This window comes from Arvicanthis niloticus, chromosome 23, assembly GCF_011762505.2.
Source record: "Arvicanthis niloticus isolate mArvNil1 chromosome 23, mArvNil1.pat.X, whole genome shotgun sequence".
NCBI classification, from domain to species: domain Eukaryota; kingdom Metazoa; phylum Chordata; class Mammalia; order Rodentia; family Muridae; genus Arvicanthis; species Arvicanthis niloticus.
The window spans coordinates 3,787,353-3,803,888 of NC_133430.1; the positions used below are offsets into that span (position 1 = coordinate 3,787,353).

Sequence of the window (16,536 nt, forward strand, 5' to 3'; positions counted from 1 at the left end):
GGGGTGGTCTCTGTGCTCAGGCTGTTGGGTCAGCCCCAGGCTCCTAAGTGACAGACAGAATGGACACTGGTGGTTGTGTTCAAAGGAGCCTGACAATGGTCAGGAGGCAAAGGTTGTGTTCTGTTCTTCCTCTGCAGAGTGATGGAAAATTTCAGATGATCATGAGCCAGGAAGATGTCATCTTGGGGGCTGTTTTGACCCCCAGTCAGCTGGTGCCTTATGAGCTGCCTTTAATGAGGCAACTGTACCCTGAGGAAAGGTACCAAAGCTGTAATTCCATGTTCTGGAAGATACTGTACCACATCAAGGCAAGCACAGCTTACCCTAGAGACTGAATGGGTAATCTTGGGTGATCCTGGTCTCTGGTCTTAGTATGGCCTAGCTCTATATTCCTTCCACCCTGGTACCAGAAGCTAATGGAAGGGGAACTAACTGAAGATTATTTTTTTAAGGGTTAAATAGAAGAAGCCATCATCTGAGGTCTTAGCCGAACCCTTCGACACAAGAAACCCTCTGTGGTAGTTAGTCACTAACTGTGACCAGTTGAGAGGGTTAGCCACCTCCCCTCAGGTCCCAGGACTAACCCAGGCTGAGGAAAGCTGATCCAGAATGAAAGGAGAATTCTCAGGGCTGGTCTGACCACTCACTCCCTTGTCTCTCTCCTTCTCCACCCTAAGTTCAGAGATGTGGAGGACATGTTACTTGAACTGATGGACTCCAATGAATAACCTGAGACATGGTGAGTGCCCCAGAGCTCTATCAGGAGGAAGGAGGGCCCTACTCTATGACAGCCATGACAAGCCCCTCCTCAGCAGTGTCTTCAAAGAGTGCCAGCAACTGAGCTACAGTGCCAGCCCTAGAAGGGCCTACATAGATTCAATCTGTAAAGTTAAAGCTTCCATCTGCTGGAGGTTGCCTGGGAGAGAGGGAGTGACTTTCTTCCCTGTAGATCAGCTGAAGGACACACTCCCAGGACCTGGCCTGGGTCTTCTCCCTGCATCACCTGGTGTCTTCCTGTGCAAGGAGAGGTTCTCCACAAGTTGGTAGTGTAATACTGCGCCTCCTGCAATGACACACTGTCAGCTGTCTGTCACTGACCGCTCTCCTTTCTTCCATGTGACATCACATCTTCTTAGCCTGTTCTCAGTGCAGGGTTACCCAGCTCCCACACAGCCTCACTTCTAAGTTTCCCCTGGGATCTCTGCTGCTGAAATGGAGCAGTAACCACTCCTGCCACTGTGGAAATGTCCTGAAGAGGTCACAAATGTTCCTGTAATGTTTGGGGACCAGCTTCTGTTTTCTGCACTAGAGCCCAGATAAACACAGACCAGCTCTGAACAGAACTTGAAGGAAAGGCAATAAAGTTTAATTCACTGAAAACAAGCTGGGGGTGGTGGTGGGGGTGGGGAGAGGGGCTTGTCCTCCAGATGTTCTCTCACTGTACAACTAGAAACTTGAGGAGCAAGCAGCGGGATAGGTGCAAAGTCTTCCTGAGTGCACAGGGGCAGGAGGCAGCTGTGCTAGCAAGACCTGGAGAAGGCAAAAGACACTGATTAGTGAATCCCTCCATAACTGGGTTCTAGATCCAAAGTCTTGGGCTGCAGCCCTGCCCATGGTCCAAACTCTACACAGCCAGGGAGAGCTGCTACCAGCTGGGGGAGATGCCCAGTGTAGGTTCTCTTGAGCCAGTGTCACACAGCACTGTATGATGAAACTTGACAGCCAGAGTCCCTGGATTCTAATCTGACTGCAGGGCTCTGAGATTGTGGGAGCCACAATTCCAACACCAGGAGCTCTTTGGCTTTGCTATGATGTGGACCACTGAACATATGGGATTTTTTTTCCACAAGGAAAGCTCAGGGAGAGATGCCAGGCCTGTGTTCCTATTAAGAGGGGAAGTCAGCTGCTACCTGTCATCTGAACTCAATAGCAAGGGGCGTGGTCAGAGGGCATGGTTCCTGACCTACCTTCACATCAACTCACATCAGCCACCCTCACACCATCATTAGGATCAGTTGCTCTGTGTTACCATCCTGTAGGAGAGGGAACAGCCATCAAGATCCTGTAAGGCAAAATCTAGCCAGCCCTAGTGTCCCATTCAGACTTGAGGCAGCAGGAAGGAAAAGGGACAAAAGGGGACCTGGTCTCTGGATTCTGTAGTCACAGGGAAGCATTACTTTCACACCTACCCTGTAGGCAGAAGTGGCTCCATGTGCATTTTCTTTCTTTCCCCCTCCCCTCCCTCAATTTCTTCCTCCATTTTTCCCCCTCTCCCCCATCCCCTCCCTTTTTTCCTCTGTTGTGTAACAGCCACTTCCTGGAAGAGGGAAATAACAACAAAAGTAGCTTCAAGAACTCCCTGAAACTGACCAGAATCACTTGTCCCTTCCCAGCTACAAGAAGCAGAGTCAAGCCTCAAAGACTAAGACAAAAGAACCCAGAAGAAGCAGAAACCAGCCAAGCTGCCTGGAAGAACTTCAGACCAGCTGAGGAAGCTGGAAAGGGCACCCTCCAGCCTGTTAGCTGCCTGTAGGCTGGGCACTGTGATTCAAGGTCCCAGCTTTTGTGAGCTGTCTGTCACCAATGCTGTGTTGGGCTTTGGTGATGCAGCTGACTGAGTCATTTCTGCTCCTGTGAGTGACCCCTCACCCATATTCCTGTATGTAACCCCAATAAAATTCATTGGATCACCAAGTTGGGCTTTGATGGTGTCCATACTTTGGTCTGCTGTGGGTTTCCAATCCATGCTGGTTACTTGAGTTCATCTCATCTCCCCAAGAAAAGTTTTGTTGTACCCCAACCCTCCACTAAAAATGGACTAAGGGCTAGATTTGGGGGGTGGTTGGGAGATAAGAACTTCCCTGGAGTGGGACAGAATGAAAAGCATTTGATACCTGCTGCAGCTTTTACCTTGAGGTAGTAAACACTTGCCTGGAAATGTTCCAATACTCTCCAGACCATGGCATCTGATCCCCAGTATGTGTTCACTGAGTGTAATCTCCACATCCTGGGTAGATAGTTCAAACTTGAGGGAGAGATAAAAGTAATCTCGTGGGGGAAACTGACCACCTGGCACAAGTGGATAGTTATACAGATTCCGAGCTGAAGGGAATAGAGAGGGGTACATTAGGAGCAGACTTCTGTCAGCCATGCCTGGGGACTAGCTTGTCTGCTGAGATGATTAACAGTCCCAATCATAGCCTTGTCCCCAGCACCTAGGTCTTGTTCCTCAGGGCCTGGGATATCTGCTTCTCTTCTGCCTCTCTGGCCCAGCACTCTCTTCCAACCACCCCTGCTCAACCCCAGTGTATCTCCCACAATGTGGCCACTGCCTCCAGGCTGGCGGTGCCTTTCATGGGCACCATATGGCCTCTTGGGGCTCTGTCTTGGCCATTCTAGAGTTTTCAAAATTCTCTTTTGAAAACTAAGACAGAGCCTGAGTGGATGGCTTTATAGATAAGAGCACCTGCTGCACAGGCATGATGCTTTAATTTTGAATCACCAACACCTAAGTAAAAAGCTAGAGTGTCAGTGTTACCCAGGGAGTTGAGGCAGGAGGATGGCTGCCAGAATAACTGCACATTTAGAGGAGGATGTTTTATCATGGCAATAAGATAGTCACAGAGCCGCTCACCTGTTTGTTACACACACACACACATGCATGCATGCAAATGCACACACATGTATATATACATATTCACAAAACACACACATGTATACACGTACACAGAGAACATACACAGACACACCAGGGGGCAATGGCTTTACCAAAAAAAATCCATTGAAGAGTTGATGGCGAATTTCATGCACCATTAATAGATGCAAAAATAAACCTTTGCCAACACAGAAAACCACAGAGTAAGAGAGTTCCTAAAAACCATAACTAAGCACCAGGCATGACCACAAAACACAAAGCATGTCACAGACTTCCTACCAGTGTCCCCTGTCTTCCTGATACATGCCTTTGTTTTGTTGAGCTAAAGACATATATGTTGATAGGTCACACTGTAGGGAGTCATTGTCCTGGTTGCTGTCCTAAGGTCTGCAAAGCCTGGCCCTTCTCCTTGTGTTCTGACTTCACAGTGGACAGAAGGGGGATAGCAAAGAGGAGGCAAGGGCCCAAGTAGGCTTGCCACCTGCTTTTGTAGTAAATAAAGTTTCATTCAAAACTTCTTGGGGTGGGGCGGGGGGTGTTGGCTCAAGAGATGGCTCACTGGTTAAGAGCACCAACTGCTCTTCCCAACATCCTGAGTTCAATTCCCAGCAACCACATGGTGGCTCACAACCATCTGTAATGGGATCTTCTGGTGCACCTGAAGACAGCTACAGTGTGCTCACATACATAAACTAAATCTTCAAAAAACAAAAAAGAAAACTGTTATTGTCTCTGGATGCTTTTGCACTAAGGTGGCTGGCACAGGGGAGCGTTCCTGAGTTCTCAGTGCCTGCAGAATGAGAAGCTTTTCTTGGAGGCCTGGGACTGAGAAGGTGCTGTCAACTCAGCAAGCAATTCTCTGTGTGAACTCTTACATACAAAGAGTGTTTGTGTGCATGAGTGTGCATTTGTGTGTTCAGTGTATGTATATATACCAGTCTGAAAAGGCCAAAGGAGGACTCTGATGTCTGTTCTGTCACTCCTTTATGTCTTTGAAGTAGGGTCTCTGACTAAAGTCCCTACAGCCCTGAAGTTCAGGCAACAAAGTCACCTGACTTTTTATGTGGCTTCTGGGATCCTAACTCAGGTTCACAGGGTTCTGTTTACTTTTAAGGTTGATTGATTGATTGATCTCTGTACTTATTTGAGATAGGGATCTCTCTGTGTAGCCCTGGCTGTCCTGGAACTGGCTTCATAGGCCAATCTGGCCTTGAATTTAGAGAGATGTCAATGGCAGTGTGTGTGTGTGTGTGTAAGAAAAAGAGAGAGAGAGAGAAAGAGGAGAGAGAGAGAGAGAGAGAAGAGAGAGAGAGAGAGAGGAGAGAGAGAATATGTAACAGTGCAACCTATTTCTTAGTATACTAACCAAGAGAGTGGGAAAGGGAAGAAAAGCAGGAGAAAAAAAAAGAAAGTGCTGGGCCTGGTGTTACAACCTGGAATCCCAAACTACTCAAGAGGCTGAGGCAGGAGGATCACAAATTCCAGACCCACCTGCACTACAAAGTGAGTTCAAGACCAACCTGGGCAATTTAGTGAGACCCTGTTGCAACATAAAAAGTAGAAGGGAGGCCTGACCACATGATGGCTGCCAGCCAACCTCTTGACTTTCTCCATCCACTCACCTGCTCCCAAACCTAGGCATCCATAGGATCTTGGAACTCCCCCTTCCTACCACTGTTGTGCTTCCTGTCTCTGTGAAGACACAGCACAGGGCACCTCCAGTGGATGTGTCCCTTAGCAATGGCTTTGCCTGGGATCCTCAGGTTCATCCTTTTACAACCACCATCAGATCCTTCCTTGCTTCTCTCCACCCCACCCCCACCCCTCCATCCCCCCTGTTACACTCAGTTGTACTAGAAGCACGACTTGTTGCTGCACCTGCCCCTCTATGCACACATGGGACCAATAGCTGCTTTACCACAAGTCCAGTCCCAGAAGCCAAATGGTTGGGAGACACGTGCTTCTGTTTGAATTTAATTGTGTACACACTATTTCCTTTTGAAGCTGTTTCCTCTATACCATCAGTAACAGAATTCTTTCCTGGATCTCTATCTCTCTCTCTTTCAGTCTCTCTCTCTCTCTCTCTCTCTCTCTCTCTCTCTCTCTCTCTCTTTCCTCCTGGAAATATTTCATCCAAAACTATCCTCGATTCATTTGGAATAGGCTTAAAGAAAACACTTATCAAGTTGAAGTTTTTTTTTTCTTTTTTTTTTTCATTTTATTTTATTTACATTTAAGATGCCATCCCCTTTCCCCATTTCCCCTCCCCAGAAAACCCCTGTCCCATGCCCCCCTTTCCTTTTTGCTTTTATACAATTTTTTTAAATGTTAATCAAAGGATTTATAAGTTTGGTAATGCTCAATCAGAAGGGTAATCAATACCCAACCTAGATATAAAGGACTATCTTTGACTGGTGGAGACCTGTGAACATCTGCCTCCATGCCCCTTCTCTCTTTCTCTCTCTCATCACCTAGCTTCTCTTCACCTTCATCTTCTCTCCTTACTCCATCTCTTCCTCTCAGTACTCCTTCCCACTTAGCTTCTCCTACATATCACTCTTCCTGTTAAAGTAAAACTTTTCTCTCAAAGTACAGTTAGAGCATACTTATTCCTAATTGTACCAGTGAGGTATAAGATAGTTCTAATACCCAGTCCATGGTGTGACAGGTGAATTACCCCCTTGTTAGGTCTGAAACAAATGGCTGAGGTGCCCGTTAATATATCGAAGTCATATCCAGATGAATGTAAAATAAGGAATGAAAAAGAAACGACATAACTGCTCCTTGGCATGGAGGAGGGAGAGAAGGGGGAGGAAGAGGGGGAGGAGAAAGAAAAGGTTTATTGTAGATAAAAGGGAGAACATAGGGAAACACAGACATTTGGAAGAGTCTAGAGTGAACATGACCTTGAGCTGGGCCATGTAAGTCAAGAAGGGAGGGGAGAGGGGGGCCAAGAGACTGGCACCTCCAAAATGGCTTGAGGGATACGGGGAAGTCAAGAGAGCTGTAGGGAGGGCAGCCCAATCTCTTGGGCTGGAGAAGATTAGGACAGGGGTGGGGGTGCAGGAAAAACATGGTAGCCAAAGAGACCTAACACCCCCCACTCCCACCCCACCCAAAGTACAGCAGAGGGAGCCCATAGACTCTTCCACACCCCTGGTCCTTGGGGAGCAGTTTTTGATACTTAGAGCCTTTCATTACAGGGTGTTTTTTAGCCTCGAAGGTTCTGCTGTTTTCAAAGCCAGGCTCCAGAGCAGTTTTCAAGCAGAGTGGGTTATCTACATCACCAGCAGATCACATAACTCATTCAGGACTTCCTCTAAGTCCCCTAATTAGTTTCCAGTATAAGGATCTCTTATCTGTCAAATGCTCCTTCTCGCCACTCAAGTATGGGAGCAGCAGTAGCAGGTAAAATTATTATTTGCAGCAAAATTCAGAAACTAGTGTTTGCATTCACATTTGCTCCTTTCAGGTTACATGCCTTACATCAGCCTTGCCTCTTTTTTCTTTTTTTCCTGACCTGTAGAACTCCTACTCATCCCACAAAGCCCAGCTTAACAACTATCCTGTCTGTGAAGCATTCCCAGCATGTTCTCTCTGATGCCCTGTAATGGAGTCCTTACCTACCAGGGCTGCTCATCTGTGTATGAGTTGGGCCTGTGAGGCCTCAAAGTGGAAGCTCCAGGGTATGGGCCTAGGTATAGAGACATGGTTCTATTCAGAGGACCTGTATCAGCTACTTTCTGACATGGTAAGAACAGTACCTACACACACACACACCCTAGCCCCACAAGAGTAAGAGTTGGGGGGACAGCATGTCTGGAGCCCTGAAACTCACCCTGTTGCAAAATGGTGAATGAGTACAAGTTACAACGTTTGTAACCAGCCACAGTCTATGATGTTCATCCTCATAGATGCCAGGTCTTCTGAGGGTCAGGATGTGTGGGAGTGACCTCGGGGGAGGAGGTAGTGCAGAAGCCATAGTAAGGTCAGAAGGAGCAGGAAAGAGAACTCACCACAGGTTGAGTGTGGGTCAGGGAAAGATAAGAAACCTAGTTCTGGCACCTGGGCCAGGAACTCACCTCACCAGGTGCCCTGGATTCTCAGGCTCGCCCCCTGCAAAGCTTTCTCTTTGTACCTTGCTCAGACATCAAGGAATTTTTTCTTTATTTGTTTGTTTGTTTTTTGGTTTTTCGAGACAGGGTTTCTCTGTATAGCCTTTGGCTGTCCTGGAACTCACTCTATAGACCAGGCTGGCCTTGAACTCAAAAATCCACCTGCCTCTGCCTCCCAAGTGCTGGGATTAAAGGCATGTGCCACCACTGCCCGGCTTTGGGAATTATTTTGGACACCACCTCTCCAACATGTCTTTATCAGAAACTCTCCTGTCAGCTGACCCTCTGGATCTAGCTCACTGGTTCTCCACTTTCCTAAAGCTGGGACCCTTTAAAACAGTTCCTTATGTTGTGGTGACCCCTCCAACCATAAATTTATTTCATTGCTACTTCATAACTGTATTTTTGCTACTGTTATGAATTATAATATAACTATTTTGGGAGATGGAGGCCACAAGCAGGTTGTGACCCACAGGTTGAGAACAGGAGCCCTGGGGATAGCTGGAGAAGGACACATCTGGGCTAAATTTTCTTTTGGAAAAAAAGCCCACAACCCTCAGATGTCTGTGATCAAGATAATATGATGCATGATTGGGTCTGGCATGGGATGCAAGGACTTCTGACTGGCCTTGTCCTGTAAGACCCCTGCAAGGGGACCCTCACCCAAGTCCGGAACTACACAAACCCAAGGACACACGAGAGACCTTCTTGATGCAATTGCAGGGGAGGTTTAATGACCAGGGCCCTCGGGCCAGAACATATCTCATGCTGGAGATAGAGGTTCCGGCCCAGAACCCAGGAAATTTGGGATATTTATGGGTAGGGGTTGAGGGGAGTGGGAAAATTTGGTGCAATTACATATAATTGGATATTTCAAACATCAGCAACTTGCAGAAGTGGCTACGTGCGAGCTGGCAGATGACTAGTTACTTTTGACCATGAAGCCTTGGACTTCTCAGAAAGAGGGAGAGAAAAGTAAACATCAGATGGCCCATTACTCACTTGGGCTTGTCTGGGGGGCACATCTTAGCATGCCTTTTCATTTGGGTCACCCTGCCCCTGCAGGGGCTTAATATTTTTATTATGACTATATTTAACAAATATAGTCATAATATTTGTCATCATAATTGTTGGTGGTCTTTGCTGACCATCAATTTTTATTATTGTTACAATCCTGCTTTCAAATTTTGTTCTCACATTCCTCTGCCGTAGAGTCTGAGTACCCACGTGTCCTGGCCATCTCCTGAACTCTGCTGAGGCCACAGGAAGGTTCTCAGAAAGCAGCTCTGAGACAGGAGAATCCTGTGCTCTGAAGACCTGGTTAGTATTCTCCCATTTCCTTTTGAAAACCACAAACTATGTCGTTTTCATCCCAAATGTGTGGAACACTGGAGTTACCAAGTCAGCCAATTCTCTCTCTCCTACCCCCTTGCCCCTCAGCCTGCCTTTCTTCCTTCCTTCCCTCAGCAACGTCTCCTGTAGCCCAAGTGGTCCCCAAATGCACTTTGTAGCCAAGGGTGATCATGAGTTTCTGATCCTCATACCTCAGCTTGCCCAATGCATGCATTGTATCACCGTGCTCAGTTCTGTGTTGGGCTGGATACTGACCCAGGCTTTGCATGTGCTAGACCACTGGTCCTATCAACCGATCTCCACTCCTCGTCATGTCAGGCATTTCAACAATGATTATGTCAGTGCCATTATTAATATTGCTAAATATTTGTTGCCATGGGTCGGTGAAAGTAAAAGTTCTAAATAAATTAGTTGAGGAGAGTCTGAGGAGCAGGTGCAGAGAGACGAGAGATATGTTTTCTGACTCTACCCAGTGTTTATTCTTCTCAGTTAACCTTATATATAACCCAGGAATCTTCTATCTTCTGTATCAGTTAATTATTGCTTTGACTAAAATAAAATCAGAGGAGATCACTGCAGTTAGTTCCTAAACCTATGTTACCCATCTGAGAATGCTACAGAAACAGAAATGACAGAAGTCTTTCCCAGTAACTATGAAAATAATTTAGATTATAGTAGAATAAATTCTACAGTAGGAATATTAGAACCTGAGGTAATTCTAACCAAGGAACTGAAAGATTTGCATGAGAGAAATTCATACCTTTGAACAAAGAATCTAAGAAGATATTGGAAAATAGAAAGTTATTTCTTTCACAAGGACTGGTAGAGTTAACATAGTCATAAAAATGTTCACCCTACTAAAAGCATTCTACAGATTCAATGCAATCACCACGAAATCTCCAAGTCTGTTCTTACAGATTATGAAAGAATAACACTGCACTTCATATATAAATACAAAACAAGAAGAGCTAAAACAATCCTGTACGATAAAAGAATATCCAGAGTCATGACCATCCCAGGGACAAACTGTACTACAGATCAATACTCATAAATCAGCATGGTATTGACATAAAAACAGAAATCTTGATAAACGGAATAGAATAGAAGATCCAGACATAAAACCACACACCTCTGAAACACACTAGTTGAAAAAGAACCTCAAATACACAATGAAAGGAAAAACAATCTTCAACAATTATTACTGGTGTAACTGAATTTCAGCACGTAGAAAAATACAGATAGATTCATATCCATTTATATTGGTCAGGGTTCTCTAGAGGCACAGATCCTATGGGTAGTCTCCACATAGTAAGGGAATTTGTTAATGACTTATAGTCTGTAGTCCAACTCCTCAATCATGGTCAGCAGCAGCTATGGCTGGAAGTCAAAGAATCTAGCAGTTGCTCAGTCCCAGAAGGCAAACAGGCAAAGAAGAGAGAATCTTCCTTCCCGTAATGTCCTTGAAGGTCTCCAGCAGAAGGTCTGGCCCAGATTAAAGGTGTGTACCACAACTCCTGGATCTGGGACTTGCTTTGCCCATGATGACCTTGAAATCAGAAATCCCCTGCCTTAATCTGCTGGGATTCGTGGCCAATATGTATCAAGATCTCCATGACAAGGTCCAGGTCAGAAAACTTGTATCTCCCAGCCTCAAAATCAGGATCACAGGTGAGCCTTTTTATTCTTGATTGTAGTACATTCCAGATACAGTAAGTTGACAATCAGGAATAGCCACTACAATCCACCCCTTGTCAACTTGACACAAATAATATCTCATGAACACATGAAACAATAACAATGTCATGAATATGCCTAACATGATAGAACTATTCCTTGTACAGTATCAAACATAGTTGTAAATTTACAGTGGGGCGATATCACCTGGGAAGATACTTTTAGTATCTCAAATTAAATACTAATTGATGTTAAAGAAATTGGAAGGAATACAAATGCGTTCTTAACAATATAAAAGATAATCATTCATATTACTTTATAATCCTCATTTCTGCAACAGAATATTTGGCCTTAGCTGGTATTTATAACTACCTTCCTCGACTACCCATTCTATATTTTCTCTCCCTCCTGCAAGCACCTCAGCAAGTACTGGCTCTTTTCTTGGAGAACTGACACATATCTTCATTCCCAATGGATCTGCATCCTCTGGCATCCTCCTTGCATTAGGCTGTTGTTGTTTCCCATTGACTTAAATCACAGGACATGGTAGTACTAACAGTCACCCTAAGGGATCTCCTGCACTCCATACATATTCCTTCTTACCTCTATTGTGGAGAGGCAATCCAAGAATCCCATGGTAATCTAGATATGTCACCCCTCCTATCACTGTTATTTCTTTCCTAGCCTGGTGGTTTAAGGGCATTAAACACCTACAGGAAATGACCAAGGGGAAGTCTGAACTTCCAGTTTAATGGAATGTTTGTTGTGGCTCCTAGTAGGGAAACTCCACCGTCTGGAACCAAAACTTCTAGGCCAGCATAACCTAGATTTTCAGGAACCGAAATCAAAAATTTTCCTAGAGTGTCACTAGGAGTGATAGTGAGTGAAACTATTGCCTTTCCACTCCTTTATGCCTGGACACACGGATCCTGGCTATGCTAGAAACTGTACAATATATTGGATGCTGATTCAAAGCATGTACTGCCTTCAGAAGAACTTTGCCCCAGCCCTCCATGCTGCTGCCACCTAATTGGTACTGTAATTGTGTCTTCAAAAGGCCATTCCATCTTTCCATCAGACCAGCTGGTTCAGGATGATGGGCAACCTGGAAAGACCAGTGGATAACATGATCATGGGCCCACTGTCTCATGAACATGTGGAATGAGTTTCTTGGTCCAAAGCAATACTGTTAGGAGTAATATGACAATGGATAAGACATTCTGTAAGTCCACAGATGTTGGTATTGGCAGAAACATTACAAGCAGGAAAGACAAATCCATGACCAGAATAAGTATCTACTCCAGTAAGAAGACAATGTTGTCCTTTCCATGGACAAAGTAGTCCAATGTAGTCAACCTGCCACCAGGTTGCTGGCTGGTCACCTCAAGGAATGGTGCCATATCTGGGGTTCAGTGTTGGTCTCTGCTGTTGGCAGATCTGGCATTCAGCAGCAGCTGTAGCCAGATCAGCTTTGGTGAGTGGAAGTCCATGTTGTTGAGCCCAAGCATAACCTCCATCTCGGGCACCATGGCAACTTTGTTTATGTGCTTATTGAGCAATGACAGAGGTGGTTGGGGAAAGAGGCTGTCTGTCCACAGAACAGGTCATCTTATCCACTTGATTATTGAACTCCTCCTCAGATGAAGTCACATTTGTTGAGCATTTACATGGGACACAAGTATCTTCACATCCTTTGCACACTTGGAGAGATCTATCCACATATTTCTTCCCCATATGTTTTTCCCACAAATTTTCCAATTGTGATCTTTCCAAGTCCCTGACCATGAGCCAATACATTGGCTACAGCCCATGAATCAGTGAACAATCATACATCTGGCCATTTCTTCTTCTAAACAATTTTCTTGGAAACAAATTTCCAGTCTTTTATTTTGAGGTATTGTCTGTCTTTGTCATTGAAGTGTGTTTCCTATATGCAGCAAAATGCTGGGTCCTGATTATGTATTCAGTCTGTCAGTTGATGTCTTTTTGGATTGAGTCCATTGATGTTGAGAAATATTAGGAACCAATGATTGTTGCTTCCTGTTATTTGGGCTGTTAGGAGTAGAATTATGTTTGTGTGTTTCTCTTCTTTTGGGTTCCTTGTGAAAAGATTAATTTCTTGCTTTTTCTTGAGTGTAGTTTCTGCCCTTGTGTTGGGCTTTTTTTCTATCATCCATTCCTATGTAGGGCTGGATTAGTGAAAGGTATTGTTTAAATTTGGTTATGTCTTGGAATACCTTGCTTTTTCTATCTATGGTAATTGAGAGTTTTGCTGGTTATATTAGCCTGGGCTGATGTTTTTTGTTCTCTTAGGGTCTGTATGACATCTACCCAAGATCTTCTGTCTTTTAGAGTCTCTGGTGAGAACTCTGGTGTAATTCTGATAGGTCTGCCTTTATGGTTTTTGACCCTTTTTCCTTACTGCTTTCAGTTTTCTTTCTTTGTTCTGTACATTTGGTGTTTTAATTATTATGTGATGGTAGAAATTTCTTTTCTGATCCCATGTGTTTGGTGTTCTGTAGGCTTCTTGTATGTTCATGGCCTTCTCTTTCTTTAGGTTAGGGAAGTTTTCTTCTATAATTTTGTCAAAGATGTTTGCTGGCCCTTTGAGTTGAGAATCTTCATTCTCTTCCATACCCATTATTCTCCATTTTGATCTTTTCATTGTGTTCTGGGTTTCTTAAGTGTTTTCAGTTAGGAGCTTTTTGCTTTGTGTATTTTTCTTGACAGTTGTGTCAATGACTTCTATGGTATCTTCTACACCTGAGATTCTCTTTTCTATCTCTTGTATTCTGTTGGTGATGCTTGCATCTGTGACTCCTGTTATTATTTCCTAGGTTTTCAGTCTCCAGAGCAGATTTCCTTTGTGTATTGTTGAATTTTTCTGTTTCAACTTTTAGATACTGGATGGATTTGTTCAATTCCTTTAACTGTTTCATTTAGCTTTCCTGTATTTCTTTAATAAATGTATGTTTTTTCTATTTAAGGGCTTCTACCAGTTTACCTGTGTTCTCCTGTATTTCATTAAGGGAATTATATATGTCCTTCTTCTTAAAGGCCTCTATCAGCTGGGAAGTGGTGACACATGCCTTTAATCCCAGCACATAGGAGGCAGAGGCAGGAGGATTTCAGATTTTGAGGCCAGGCTGGTCTACAGAGTATGTTCCAGGACATCCAGGGTACACAGAGAAACCCTGTCTTGAAAAAAACGTCCTCTAATCCTCTATCATCTTTATGACATGAGAATTGGATCTGAGATTTGCTTTCAGGGGTTTTGGGGTATCCAGAGCTTTCTAGGATGGGATAAGTGGGCTCTGATGTTGCAAAGTAGTATTGGTTTCTTATTGCTTATGTTCTTTTGCTTGCCTCTGGACATTGGGTTATTCCTGGTGTTACCACCAGGGATACCTGACTGGAGCCTGTCCTTCCTCTGATACTGGGTGAGTCAGAACCTCTAGGGAGTTGAGCTGCTATGGGATGTTGGGTGGGTGGGTTGTGATCCAGAGCAGAGGCTATACTCCAGGTCCAAGTGCAAAGCAGAAAGATTATGGGTCTCTGGCTGGGTGAAGTATGTGCAACCCTGGGGTCCCAATTAAGCTGGTCATGGGAGGGGGGGTGTCTCATCTGTAATCTTGAATGTGTCAGAATATCTGGGAAGTCTAGCTGAAAATGGAGTGTGGCCTAAGTTTCTTGAAATCCAGAGCAAAGGCTCTGTTCCCAGCAGAGGTACAAAGCAGAAGAATAATTAATCTCTGAATGGGCAGGGTATCTGTGTCCTGTGGTCTGGGGGTGGGGTGGGGTCCTGGTTACTCCAGGTATTGGGGCAGGGTTTTTGATATCACCTCTGATACTGGTTGTGTCAGAATACCTGAGGTATCTAGCTGCAACTGGCATGAGGGATGACTGGGCTGCAATCCAGAGCAGAAGCTCTGCTCACAGCACAGGTCCAAGGATGAGGGTCTTAAAGCCCACTCCCACAGTGACACATCTACTCTAACAAGACCACAACTCCAAATAATGCCACTCCCTGGGCTAAGCATATTCAAACCTTGACAGTTGCTGTCAGCTGTTTCTTGGTGGGCAGAGAATTCAAGCTTTAACCTGCCTGTGGATCTTTGAGACTCCAGTTGCAACACCTTCTACACAGACACACTGCACATGTAGTGTTTGTTGTTCTGGGTGTCCTCTGTTGGGCAAGTCTGAAATATGAACAATGTAGGTAATGTACCAAAATCCAAAACCAGAAGACATATACAAACCCATGAAAATCCAAACCCACAGTGTATATACCTACAGGAAATCATTGCCTATGGCATGCCATTTAAAAATATATATATTTTTAGATTAAAGAGATCAGTTAAGAGCATTGACTACTCTTCAAGAGATCCTGGGTATAATTTGCAGCACCCACCTGGGGACTTACAAACTTCTGCTACTCTGGTAGCAGGGTGTCCAATGCCCTCTTCTAGCCTCCTTCTGTAACAGGCATGCATGTGGTTACAGATATACATGCAGATAACACACCTATATACATAACATAAATTATAAAAGAAGTTTTGTTATATGTAGCGTGTGTATGTTTGATGTGTGGTGTGTTGTGTGTGGTGTGTGTGTATGTGTGTATAAAACTGTCACAACACACCTTTGTGAAGACAAGGGAATCATCGGAGAGGGTCTGTTGTTCTCCCTCTTTCTATCTGAGACTGTACTCAGGTAGTCAAGCATGGCACTAGAGCTTTTACCCACTGTGTCACCAATCAGTTTTACAGATCTACTTTCTTAATGGTGTTGTAGTAAATTGCTGTTCACTGTATAAACCATAGGACATTGAGGGACCATCATGGTACAAGCATCTGAAATGATATGCATTTGCAGAAAATGAGACTTGACTGTAAGGGCATGCATCCATCCTCTTCTTTCAAATGGACATCCCAGATTTTAGACTATGACATTGTAACAGATAGTCCTGGTTGTCCACTTGACTCTATCTGGAATGGACTACAATTCAGGATTGGAGGGCTCACCTGTGATCCAGATCTTTAGGCCAGAAGATACAAGTTTCTGACCTGGATCTTGGCAGGGAGATCTTGAGCCATAGTGGCCTTGAAAGCTTAGGCCCAGGCAAAGTATTTCAGGCCTTTAATCCCAGGATCTGAAGCAAAGAGATCTCTGCATTCAAGGTCAGCCTTGGCCAAAGCAAGTCTTGGGTCTAGGTGTGGTGGTTCACACCTTTAATCTGGGCCACACCTTCTGCTAGAGACCTACATAAGGACATTGGAAGAAGGAAGACTCAGTCTTGTTTGACTGTTGCAGTGACTTGCCAGCAAATCTGTTGGAACCTCCTTCTACAACTAGCCTCTTGGGACTGAGAAACGACTCGACTCTTGGACTTCACATTCACAGCTGACCTGTGTTGGTTTATTTGAAATACAAACTGTAAGTCATCACACTAAATTTTCTCATTATTGAGTGACATTCCATAAGTTCTGTGACTCTAGAGAACCCTGACAAGAGACACATTATTTTAATACTGCCCTCAGTAGCTTCTTTTCTCTTTCATTACCATAGAAACCCAATCTACCAAGAATTGTCATTTTTCTGTTGTGTTGGTGCAGTGATATGATTATGTTTGATACAGGGAGTAGTATTATTGGGGAGTGTGGCCTTGTTGGAGGAGGTTGTGTCATTGCGGATGTGGAGACTCTGAGAAAAATCTATAGATACTCCAAGGTCTTCCCA

At 44.5% G+C, this 16,536-nt stretch overlaps 1 protein-coding gene across 1 annotated transcript; it reads right to left on the minus strand.

The window, feature by feature from the left end:
* Positions 1-2,408: 2,408 nt before the first annotated feature.
* LOC143437155 (protein TCL1B2-like) lies at positions 2,409-7,637 on the minus strand. The gene is made up of 3 exons (XM_076922074.1): positions 7,494-7,637; positions 2,895-3,102; positions 2,409-2,422 (listed from the first exon to the last, which is right to left on the minus strand). The coding sequence occupies exons 1-3, from the start codon at positions 7,635-7,637 to the stop codon at positions 2,409-2,411; spliced, it is 366 nt and encodes a 121-aa protein (XP_076778189.1).
* Positions 7,638-16,536: the final 8,899 nt, after the last annotated feature.

What these genes read in the sequence shown, in the direction of transcription:
- LOC143437155 (XM_076922074.1), bottom strand. Translation starts at nt 7,637, where the DNA reads ATGGCTTCTGCACTACCTCCTCCCCCGAGGTCACTCCCACACATCCTG. An exon ending in ATTCACCATTTTGCAACAGG is followed by an intron (nt 3,103 to 7,493) that starts GTGAGTTTCAGG and finishes TATTCCCTTCAG; the next exon opens with CTCGGAATCTGTATAACTAT.